Below are 12,357 nucleotides of genomic sequence, written 5' to 3'. Positions count from 1 at the left end.
GGCACAGAAATTGAAATAAATTTGCAGTTGCTTTTTTCTTATGTAATAAGATGAGAAACCTACCGCTGACATTTTCAGTTAAAATGAGATGAAACACCTGAGCAAAGGAATCAATATCTTTATGCAACCAGATGTCAGAAAGACAAGAGTCCATTTCTTTTACTAGCCACGGTTCAAGGCAATTCACATCTTTTTCAGTCTGAAGATAAGAAACAGCATTGAAAGATTAACCTCTTCCAAAAGTTGTCTTTATTCTCCTGTATCACCCACAAAGAATTTGAATGGTTACTTTTCCAAGTAACAATCAGGAATCCAGCACTCAGATATCAGTTAAAGCATTTATTTTATCCCATGCAAGTACTTCAAGTAAGTGGCAGCTGAGCCACTTGAGCTGAGGAAAAGTTATGTACAACCATTATAACTGAAAAACAAGCTTCACCTAGAGTAGTTCATTCTAATAAAATACTCTTTAAAATACATTAATATCCTCTGTAATATCTTTAGAAATAAAATTAATATCTTTAATAGTAGTATCTTTAAAAAACAGATTATAAATGGCTAGTAAATATGACACAGATGCAAAAACTCTTTCAACAAAAGGAAAAACTTACCAGTTGATTAAATACTGTGTCACCACCATCATCCAACATATGATACTCTTCAGTTGCCCTTGGCACAGATTTTTGTCTCTGAGGTTTCAGTTTGCTAGTATTTTCCTGAGGAGAACACCACTCAGTGAGAGTGTTTTTCTGTTTCTCTTCTAGAATACATAAAGTATTTCCCAAAAAAAATGTTAAAGTCATCATAATTATCCATTTTTTTCCATTAAATAAGCAGTTATATCAGGACATAGCTTTACCTATCCTAATTCTTTTATTTAATTGAGAAAGTTGCTACCAATCCAACATAAATTCCATGATTAAGGGCACACAAAGTGCACCATTGCAAGCATCTGCTGTAAGAACAAGGAAAAACCCACCATTTTGGCGCCTAACACTCTAAGCCTCCAGTATTCCAATTTACTGCATTCAAATAAGCTTCCTGAGTAACTATCTTCTACACAGTCTCAGCCCAGATCTTTCTCCAGAAGTGAAATACCAAGTAGAAGTTATACAACTCCTCCATGTCACAACTGATTTTTTGTGGAGGTTGATTTTTTTTTAAATACTCACTAGGAATTTTAACAGAAAGCCATCCTATCAGCTGTTCCATTAATGAGACTCATTGCCAACCCTTACCATTAAGTCCCCCTACCTTGCTGCTTCTCCTTTTTGTACTTGACCATCTCTTTATTTGTATACCCAGTGCTTCGTAAAATGTCCTCCAGAAACATCTCTTTAACTTCAAAAGGTCTTTCTTGGACTGAAAGTATAAATAATTCATAAAAGATTAGAAATTCCTTAGCTTCACTTTCAATACTAATTTTAAAAAAATCATTTTCACAGACACAAAACGTGGATTAAACTTTATTAGGGCCTGACTTAAGGCATCATTACTTTCCTTGAAAAATTATGTAAGAGTATCTTCACTGGAGTTTATTTTCTTAAAATTACTGGGCCACAAACATTTCAAAAGGGAAATGTCAGCTGAATACCTTGTTTCTCATTAACCTCTTCGATTCTACTAGGTCTTACAGCAAGAGATGATCGTTAGATTGACAGTTATTAACTGCAATTTTATCAAAACGAGTAAAAGAAAACAGCCATTTTTATCTAAGGTTTCAAAATAGTCACCCACCTGGACTACAAAATACAAGAGCAATTAATATGGCTTTAGTGAAAGATTCCACTGTTATCTTTGTACTGAACTACTTTCATAAGAAGTATATGAGGAGATACAGTTCTCTCAATTTCCTCAACTAACTCAGCCAAATTTGGCTTTCTTTACTGAATATTTCCTGACAAATGAGACAACCCATTGGCCTTTAGCTCTTAATAATTTATCCTGATTTCTTTTTCATCATGACTGTTTTCTAGACTTTATTTTTGAACATTAAAGGATGCTTTTCACATGGAAGAATTAAAATCTCTAGATTTTAATTTCTCATCCCTTAGCAGACATACCACAGCTGAGTTTAGACTCAAGACTTTCCTTCAGAAAGAAAAAGTTACAATTCACATACTTTTAAAAGCTGTCATGGAGGAATTCTTCCAACACTGATCACACACTTACTGTGTACTACAGGAACTCACAACTAAAAAATGTTGGTTTCTATGGTCAGGATTTTGTCAGCTATATTGCTGAAGGAGAATCAAACCTTTTTCATTACATTAACAGCCAAAGTATTTTAAACGCTCTTCTTTTAATTTTTATATTCTCCAAAAATGGAAAAATAAGCTTTTCAATTGTAATTAGCCCATTAAGTTTAGTATAACAGTATAACCACTGGAGAAAGAGACTGCCATCAGAATTTCCAAAACAAGCCCACTGGTCTAAAAGAACAGGAAGTGGCAAAAAGAGTAAACTGAAAGCCACACAACAATTACAACTGAGGCTTCCCCTTGCAAAAAAAAATTTGGAAAACACTCAAATCATGGGTAATTCCCAGACTCCTGCCTCCAAAAAGCTTCAAGTCTTATTTTACTAGGCAGAAATTCAGAACAGGTAAGTAGAAATAAACACTTCTATCTATAAAAAAAGGAAAAAAGATTTCTTTCTCACAAACATTCACTAAAATAAACCACTGATTTGTAGACAAGACTCCAAACAAAGTGATCCCACCCATCTCCTAAAACTCAATATTCTTTAAAAAGGGCTGACATACAGACAGTCTATTTGACTGGCAAATAAAGGATTTCTCTTAAAGCTTCTTTTCAAAACACATAATATTTGGACATAATTGTTGGAAAAGAGGACTGCAAGGTGCTAGAGGAGGTGAACCATGCTGAAAACCTACAAGTCATGAGGGTGGGAAAATGAAAACAAACCCACAAAAACCCCCACATCTCCCACACACCCTACCTCTACTAAAGATCAGTTAAATGAAATTAAAACAGCAATAATGATAATTTTTCTTTGCATCTGAATGTAATCTAACTGCAGGTTTCTGACTCTGAACATAAATTAACAGAAATTGCATGTCTTTCCTGAATATTTATCTAGATGAACTGCTAGGACTTTCCTTTATAATCAAGAACCATGCCATTAGAAATGGAACCCCAGTTTGCCTAAGACCGTATTTCTGAAGTGAACATGTATAGTTATCTGTGTTTTATCCAGTAACCACTAACAATGACTATGAGGCCTGATGAACTAGAACCTACTGGAATGTATTAATATATAACACACTGTTATAGATCCTAGGACCTATATCACCAGAGACAAGCACTTTAACAATCTTTTCCTGCTTCTTGAATTGAACATGAAGGGGGTCAGGATATGTCTCCATTTACAGAACTCAACAATAAGAATATTACTTCTCTCTGAATTAGGTGCAAATAGTTATGAAATAAGAGAAATTAAAGACATGAAGAACAAGCACTGCTTTAACACTCAGTGTATTCATCATGTGCCTTTACTCAGACTAGTCTGCTACAGTTTAATAAGATCTATGAGTTTTAGGGCAGGTCTACTTGGATTTAAGAGTTAAAATATATACTTACTGTGTATGACAGGGCAACTTCCAAAATACCTAATAAAAAGATTTGCATCTAGAGCAGCACTAGAAATAATTAATCTTAAACTATTCTGGTTTTGCAATACATCTCTCAGTTTTATTAACAAGAAGTCACTGAATCTATCCCTCTCATGTACTTCATCCTAAAACAAAAGGAAAAAAAACAACCAAAACCAACAGATAAACATCACGTATTTAAGAACATAACTTTTGACAAATATGAACTTCTTTAAAAAAACTAACATATATAATTAGTGTCACATTACAGAGGCACAAAAATGTGTAAGTGTAGTTTAAGTAAGGATTTTCTTTAACCATCCATAAGTAAAAATGTATTTCAAAAGGTTTTATAAAGATATCAGAGCAGAGCACACTGCAATACACAAGTCAAATACATCTTAACTTCAGAGTTAAGTCAAAGTGAATGTCAGAAACTTCTCTAATTCTTGTATCTAAACCTCACTTTGAATAAAATGCCACAAACCACAAATCCTATAAATATTATTTTAATGAATTCTCATTTCACAACTGATGAGCATTTAAAGAAATATATGATAACACATAGACAGAAAAAAAACATAGCCTGTTTATACAGTCACGCAAAAAGCTTATCCTCAATTAAGGCACATGGTTGATTTATCATCTGTGTCATTCTTCTGTTTCCTTTTATATTATGAAACAGGGACCCAAATGCAAGATCAGTAAGCTGAAGTCAGGAATGTATGAGTCATTTTCATGGTGTTTTTTTTTCACTTTGATAAACAGGTAGGCACATAAAATTATCATGATTTTTCTGTCTTCAGCAGTGGAGAATGTAATATTGTGGTAAACATTCTGATTCCACTAACTTACCAAGTTCCACAATAGGAATATTCACATAATCATAAAGCACTTAGATAATCTGCTAGAAATTAGACTGCACATTATGTTGAAAACACTGGGCAAACAAATGGACCGCAAACCTGGTATTGCTAAAAATACATGACAACAGAAATTCAGACATTGAACCACATCTACATAAGCCTCCCTCAGGCTTTTCTGCTGACAGAGGAAGTTCAGAAAAATTTAGATGTCTGTCGTCCTGAACCACATCATAATTCCACAATTAATTATTGGCATGAACCTAAATAAGATACTTTCACAGGAGAAAACAACACACAAAGAAGCGCCAAAACACACAAAAACATGCACATTACAATAAAGAATCAGTAAGTCTTTGAAGCCAATTCAGATTCTACCACACAAAACCACCTAAAATGCTCAACAACTGAATAGAGAAAATGAGGACCTCATCTTCCAATAAGCAAGTAACACATACTGCTCCCCCCCACATGGAAGACAGCAGGTTCCTTACCACAATAACATGTGTCACGGTTGACAAAGTGCTGTCTCCTGCCATCAGCGTGCGAAGCAGCATGTCATTAGTGCAAAACGTTACCAGTGTCTTTGGAGAAACCCTATGGAACAGTTCAGAAAGACAACTCAGGTTTTCTGCACCACCTAGAGGCTGCTAGCTTTCCATGGCTTGAAAACTAAAGGATTGAAGAGCTGTTCACCATAAGAGGAATTACAGTTCTCTCACCAAAGAATTCATGCAGACCACTTGTTTATAAACTGTGCCTATTCCAAGACAGCTCCTAAGGATTCTTGGTATTTATGCTCCAAAACTTCAGACAATGGGTTAATTGAAAAAGCGAGATTCAAATTTTAACAAACAAATAAGTAAGTGAAACAACCTTGAGAACCTCTCCATGTCTTTCCATTTACTGGAAGATCAAACGTGAACTGCTTTGGAAAAAGAGATTCCAATTTTTCAGCATATGCTTCGATATAACCAAGCCTACATGTGGTGGCCTGACCCCGGCTGGATGCCTGGTGTTAACCAAAGATGCTCTATCCCTCGTCTCCTCAGCCGGGCAGGTGAGAGAAAATACAGTGAAAGACTCATGGGGTCAAAACAAGGACAGGGAGACACCAGTCACCAATTACTGTCACCGGCAAAATGGACTTGGCTTCAGGAAATTAGTTTAGTTTATTACCAATTAAATCAAGAGTAGAATAATGAGAAATAGAACCAAATCTTACAACACCTTCCCCCCATCTCTCCCTGCTTCACAGGACTTCTTCATTCCCAATTTGCTCTGCCTCCTGTCCGCAAAGGCACAGGAGAACAAGGAATGGGGACTGCAGTCAGTTCATCACACACTGTCTCTGCTGCTCATTCCTCCTCATGGGGAGGCCTCACACTCTTCGCCTGTGCCAGCATGGGATCTCTCCCATGGGAGATAATCCTCCACGAGCCCTTCACTCATGGCAGTTAGCTGTGCCAGTAAAACCAGCAATTGCCACTAATTTCTCCAGTACTGCAATCCTAAAGGAACTGAAAACTTCGTGTTGTACTCTACAGCTCTTGTCTGGAAGACATGAGGTCACTGGATGTCATTCCATACTTCTTGCATTTCTTTCCAAGACTGGATTTAATCCCTCCTTTCAAAAATTCTCCTACATATTAAATTCAAGGAACGTATACTAGACAGGAATGCTCTACTTTCTCTTTACATCTCTACCCTTCTCTCTTCTTCAGTAGCCTCCAAGAAATAGTCATTACTAACAGCTAAAAATTAGACTTCAGTGTTACTGTAAACATCTCTAAACACCTCCACCCCAGATTTTTTTTTTTTTGCTCAGTGATGGAAATAGTGTCTTATCTCCCTTTTAGTCTTTCTCTAGAGTAAATTTATTGATTGTTCTTAAACTGGATTTTCCACGCTGCTTCCAGTAATTCTTCCATTTTAATCTGACTTATACTTTGCTGTTCTTCTGCCAGCATAATACTTCCACAAACTAATCATTCAGCTTATTTGCAATATATCTTTACTAGCTCTTTTAATCCCTTAATAGTCTTGTGAGATTTCATATGCATATTCAAACTCATAACTTGGCCTTGTTGCTCAAGTGCATTAATTTTCATTAGTTATGTGTTATCTTCACCCATGTAAGCAACATAACCAGCTATCTTTTTACCTTTTGCCATCTTCTTCTCAATCATATCCCAGCTGCTGCCCCTTCCTGAAAATCCCACTAGATACACAGTTCAAAGAATGTAAAAACCCTAAACAATCTTCAGCCTTCAATCCATTCGTGCTCTGCTTTAAGAACAAATTCATCAGATGACAGAGAAATCTCTTTTATATCACTTCATGCTTTAAATACAAGAGCTGAAGCAAAGTAAATTTAACCCAAAGTAGATTGGTAAATAATGCTCAACATCATCATTCACTTTGCAATTTTGTTGTTTCCCGTTTTATGTCTCCATGCTTGTCTTCAGACCTACCTTCAAAACTTGCAGAACTTGTGGATCCACATGTTAGAAATAGAGGGGGGGGGGGGGAAGAGAAGAAACAAAGAGGAAAGTATAGACCTGATCTGAAAATAAGACAAGGATTTACACACACACGCTCTCCCTAGAAGACAGTAGCAGAAAGCACTTGCAATTCAATTCTATAAGACAACTTACTACAAGAAACTGCAAAAACAGGAGCAAAACTGTCCTTTTCATTCTTCATTTGTTACCTGCAATGGCATGTCCCACCTATATTTTATACATGGAGATTTTACTAGGCTGTATCCCAAATATACTGTAGTTTAAATCTACACAAGACTTACAATACCAACACATGATCAACTGACTTTAAGAAATATCCATAGTACCTGCTTTCCAAGCGGATCTGATAACCAATTGTCTGGCCAATCTTTTCTCTTCTTTCTGCTGCCACTCTTTCAGCCACAGCAACAGCTGCTAAACGTCTTGGTTGAGTGCAAAATACACGACAAGGAGTTCCATTTTTGTAACAGTCGTCAAGAATAAACTGAGGGATCTGTAAAGAAGTAGTTCAAATTTACTTTTTAGTTTGAGAAAGTCATAGTTTTTTACCACAGTGAAAACAATTTAACTGCATCTCAATATTACATAGGTTGCAAAAGGATTCACAACAGGATTATCATTGCAAATGTACCTGAAGGGGCAGAAAGGTAGCAAAAATAATTTTCTGATTTTAAGTACAATCTGTTTTTTTTAAAAAAAAAAAGTTGAAGTGTCTTTCTCCTGCTTCAGAGTAATCTATAAAAAAGGCCCTGTAGGTAATCTTTCGTATTAGCACAAAAATATACTACTTGGATACTAAGAATGGAACTAGCGTGAGAAGAAAAAGGGCTAAAACAAAACTCACAGCCACTATCCCTTCAATATTATGTATTATTTTAATGAAAAAAATGGTACCTATCAGAAAATTGTTCAGAACCATTTATTTTTAGCACATATCTGCTGGCTTAGTATTTCAAAAGCAAAGAAAGTGAATTGGCACACAAGACTTTTGATCATACAAGAAAACAAAAGTCTTAAAACTGCAGAAAGAAATGCGTTATTACAAATATTACAAAATTGGCATTAGTTTCATATAAATACTGTTATTTTCTTTATTTCATTAAAGAAACATACTTGAGTAGTTTTTCCTGATCCAGTCTCTCCAATAATCAAAACAATTTTATTGTCCTTTATAATTTTGACAATTTCCTCCTGTTTTTCAAAAACTGGTAATGACTGCCTGAAGGTATCAAACTCTGATTCCCCTCTTTTCACTGGAACTTGGGGGATACCATCATTAAGTCGTCCACTTGTCTTGTTCACTTCTTTGTTTTCTGTGAAGAGAAGTCAAGAATTTACTTATACAGACAAAAGAATGGAAGAATGGAAGGTGATTAAAACACTGCTTAAAAATTGTACTTAAAAATTAACATTCCTGATTTTATATGCATTTCTGTAGGTAAGGTGTCAAACCCATCACACATTTAAAAGACATATTCATAGCAACATGTCCTGTTATGGTGCTTGAAATAAATATTTTTCATATCAGTTATTACTTTCATAAATATTTTGAACAAAAATGGACTATCTCAGTGCATTTCTCGAAGTCAAAAAAGGTTTCAAAGACCAAAAGAGAAATTAAACCATGGAATAGCAGCCTGGCACATTTTCTTGGATGTTTTATCTGCATACACACTCACATCTGCACAGTTTGCCTACAAATATCCACTACAGAGTTAAACCTTTAAGCTATTCCAAGCATGTCTTCTGACAAAAATTAACTTTACTGTGATTCATATGTCTTCTTTCACATCCTCACTGGTCTTTCATGACCTCCTTTCAGTCAGTCTTACATAACCTAATGCTCTAGCCCAAGATTTGCCTTCAATCACACTATTGGAATCATGCTGTACCTAGAGTACAGTGTGATATATTAGAAAGCAAAGCGAAAGTAGCCAAAGAATCTGCACATCTTCTGAGGAGGCTACTTCAAATTCAGCATTGCAAATGCTATTCTGTAACTCCTTGATAATTATTTGCCAGAAGAATGAAAAGCTTTCTGTAAACTCAATTATATACATTTAGTGTCATTAACAGATTCATACAGTAAATTGTAAGCTCTGTCTTACCAAGACAAATGCAGATCAATAGATCATGAGAATCAAAAATACATTCTTTGGAAACAGAGAAAGATGAATTTTACACTGTTCATGAGTTTATGCCCGACATTCCTAAGGAATTGTGTTTCAGTACTTTTATTATACCTTCCCTCTGTTCATTAAACAATCCTATCAAAGAACTGAAACAATTGAAGAAATAGCAAAGGAAGCACTTAAAGCATCAGAAATCAGAAACATTCAATGAAACCCTTACACCAAGCTTTGCACACAGAAACAAAACTCTTACACTCAAAACTGTTAAAGCAATAATGCTGTTAAAAGCATTGTTTAAAAAAAAAACAACAAAAACATATGAGAAGTTTGTCTTCCAGTGAACTCTTCTGTATTCTAGAAATCAAAGAGTCTGGACAGTAGTCTCTTAGGGACCAAATCTATTTTATAAGATGGAGAAACAAAAAATAAATTTCTTGCTTTATCAAAACCATGAATTTCTATACGCAAAACAGCCAACCTCATTTTCTCATAAGGATGTTCCGACACAAAGCCACAGTAACACCTGACTCTTCAACCTCACCTCATGGAACTTTTAAGAACCTGTATTTCAGAAATGTATTTCCAAAAAGATTTGGCTCAAAGATTCTAAATTAATTCAGCACAAGGTAGACATTGCAAAGTGGGTGATATGATTGCCCAAGTTCCTCACACCACCAGTAATAAAAGACCTCTTATTAACAAGTAAAAGTCAAGAAAATTAAGGTATTTGTTTAGAGGGAAGGGTATCAGGACAGGCAAGAAGACAGAACAGAAAGGGGTTTGTTTTGTACTTGGGTTGTAAGCAGTTTTTTCAAGTGTTGTTGATTGACAAGTCCCCATGAGATGACACACAGACCATACCAGATTCAACAGCACATGTGTTTCCTCGCTCCGTCTTCGGTAGAAGTTCCGTGCGTTCTTTATTTGTGACGGGAAAACTCTGAATTAAACTCCGAACTGCCTGTTTTGTACGGAGAGCCAAGTCACAAGTCATTACTGCATGTGTTAGTTCTGATACATCCTTCTTCCTTACAGTCAGGTATCGATTTGCTCCTTTTCTGGGAGGGGAAAAAAAATAAAAAAGTGTTTTATGAATAAGCAACCTACTCTAGGTTAATTCTTACCTGTCAAGGTATAAGGTTCTATGCAAAAACTTCAGAAAAAACAGAGTAGATCATGGTGAGAAGTCTTTTTTATGGAGTCATGAAATCCACAAAACAGTATAAGCACAATCTATCTCAAACTAGCAAGTCAGAAGTTTTTCTAAGCAGGAAAGCACAAAGATACTTATTTTTATGCTTTTAAAACTTTTTTCTCTAGTAGTATTCCCTGCAACAGTGCGGGATATGCTGGAAACATGCATCATTTTAACACTAGTCATGAAATTCCATAAACCTGCACCAAAAAAAAAAGAAAATTGGGACTCCAACTTACCCTTTACTTTTAGATACCAGTCCAAGAGACTGACAGAGCTGGTGAACAAATGCTCTTTCAGTACTAGTGAAACTAGAAGGAAATTCCATCTCTAGAATGATAATTAAAAAAAAAACACTTAACAACCCAACAGGCAGCATTGTTGACGTATTATCTCGATGTTACAGAATCAGAGGGCCGTGAGGGTTAGAAGGGACCTCTGGAGATCATACAGTTCAACTCTCTTGCCAAGGCAAGGTCACCTGGAGTAGGTGACAAAGGAACATGTCGAGATGGGTCCAGAATGTCTCCAGAGAGAGAGACATTCTGCCCAGAGCACCAGCCAGCTTTCCAGTGCTCTGCCGCCCTCAGTGGAAAGAGGTTCTCCCTCATGTTGAGATAGAATTTCTTGTGCTTTTACTTTATGGTTATTGCTCCTGGGCACCACTTAAGATCTGGGACCATCCTCTCGGCACCCGCCTCTGAGATATTTACATGTATTAATGAGCTGCCCCTCCCAGTTTTCTCTTCTCCAGACTTAACAGGGGCAGCTCCCACGTCTCTGTCTCCATGAGATGCTCCAGACCCCTCATGATCTTTGCTGCCCTCCACTGGACCCTCCACTGGACCCTCCACTGGACCCTCCACTGGACTCCAGGAACTCCTGGTACCTCTTGTACTGAGGAGCCCAGAACTGGACAGCGCTCCAGACGTGCCTCCCCAAGGCCGGGAACAGGGGCAGGATCCCCTCCCTCCCTCGACCTCCTGGCAATGCCCTTCCCAAAGCCGCGCCGCGTGTCGCCCGGGCCGGGCTGTGCAGCGCACCCGCCTCCTCCCCGCTGCGGAACCGCTCCAAGGCGAGCTGCACCGCCATCTCCACCTCCTCGTCCACGCGGACGTCCCTCAGCCCCTCGGCTCGGGCCCGCACCGCGCTCGCCGCCGCAGCCGAGCCCCCCGTGGCCCCGCTGGGCTGTCGCCGCGGCACCCTCCTGTGTCGCGACATGACCGCGACACCGCCCGGGGCTCCGACACAGCCTGGGGGCAACAGGTGGGGGGTGCGGCGGGTTCTCCCTCGGCCGGGGGCAGACCACGGAGGCGGCGCTTGCGCGGGGTGACCTACAGCCGGAATCGCCTCTTAAACGGCAGGAAATTCCCTGTCCCCGACCCCCGCAAGCCATTAGGCTGTTAATGCGTGAACCGTCATGACTTCTAAAGTGGCTCTTGGTATCTGTTTGGTCATAAATTATTGTGATTTAATTGAATGACATTAAACCTAGGTGTGGCAAAGCTTATCGCAGCCCTAGCCTCTTCACTGTAAAGTATTACTTGCCCCTGATTTTGTAAAATGCAGGTAATTTTTCCAGCTGACACTCCCAAAGGAAAGGTGTTCAACCATCTATCGTCATGCAGGATCTGTGGGTGTCTTGAGTGTTCTTTAGGTCAGTAAATAACCCTTTGGCTGAAAGCCCTTGAGATCGCCTTTTCCTGTTGTCCTTTGATTCGATGCTGAGGACATGAGAAAGAAAAACAACGTAAAACTTCGGCATGACACAGGACTCACTATTGAAGGTTGCTACTTTGGAAACATCATTCAAGTCAGAAGGAGAATACTTTGAAGAAGAACAAACTACTCCTCAATTGTGAACTTAAGTGGAGAATTAAATCTCATGGCTAGGCTTTGCAAACGAAGATTTGAGAAGGGCTCTACCCACATTTGCTACAAGCACGCTCGTGGTTAAAGAGGCTAATGCAAGATAGACAAGTCTGGTTGCAAAAAGCACAGCAGAAAGACTCCTTGGATGGTATTCGCA

General features: G+C 38.0%; 1 protein-coding gene across 4 annotated transcripts in view; it reads right to left on the bottom strand.

The window, feature by feature from the left end:
• Positions 1–11,682, bottom strand: part of YTHDC2 (YTH N6-methyladenosine RNA binding protein C2) — a 28,464-nt gene extending 16,782 nt beyond the window's left edge. Inside the window, exons 1-10 of one of the 4 annotated variants that reach the window (XM_051782546.1) lie at positions 11,372–11,682; positions 10,568–10,658; positions 9,995–10,191; positions 8,115–8,314; positions 7,328–7,494; positions 4,971–5,073; positions 3,603–3,759; positions 1,255–1,362; positions 612–760; positions 64–199 (exon numbers count right to left, since the gene is read on the bottom strand). In XM_051782546.1, coding sequence (XP_051638506.1) covers positions 64–199; positions 612–760; positions 1,255–1,362; positions 3,603–3,759; positions 4,971–5,073; positions 7,328–7,494; positions 8,115–8,314; positions 9,995–10,191; positions 10,568–10,658; positions 11,372–11,549 — 1,486 coding nt within the window. In that variant the 5' untranslated portion in view covers positions 11,550–11,682. Of the gene's footprint in view, positions 1–63; positions 200–611; positions 761–1,254; positions 1,363–3,602; positions 3,760–4,970; positions 5,074–7,327; positions 7,495–8,114; positions 8,315–9,994; positions 10,192–10,567; positions 10,659–11,041; positions 11,069–11,217; positions 11,293–11,371 lie in introns of those variants that run through there. The other 3 variants (XM_051782545.1, XM_051782548.1, XM_051782547.1) reach the window with 3 other exon arrangements.
• Between the last annotated feature and the right edge of the window lie 675 nt (positions 11,683–12,357).

Source organism: Manacus candei, unplaced genomic scaffold, assembly GCF_025592945.1.
Source record: "Manacus candei isolate 608988 ecotype Guabito, Panama unplaced genomic scaffold, ASM2559294v1 h1tg000016l, whole genome shotgun sequence".
NCBI classification, from domain to species: domain Eukaryota; kingdom Metazoa; phylum Chordata; class Aves; order Passeriformes; family Pipridae; genus Manacus; species Manacus candei.
This window is presented reverse-complemented; position numbering and strand designations above follow the sequence as displayed.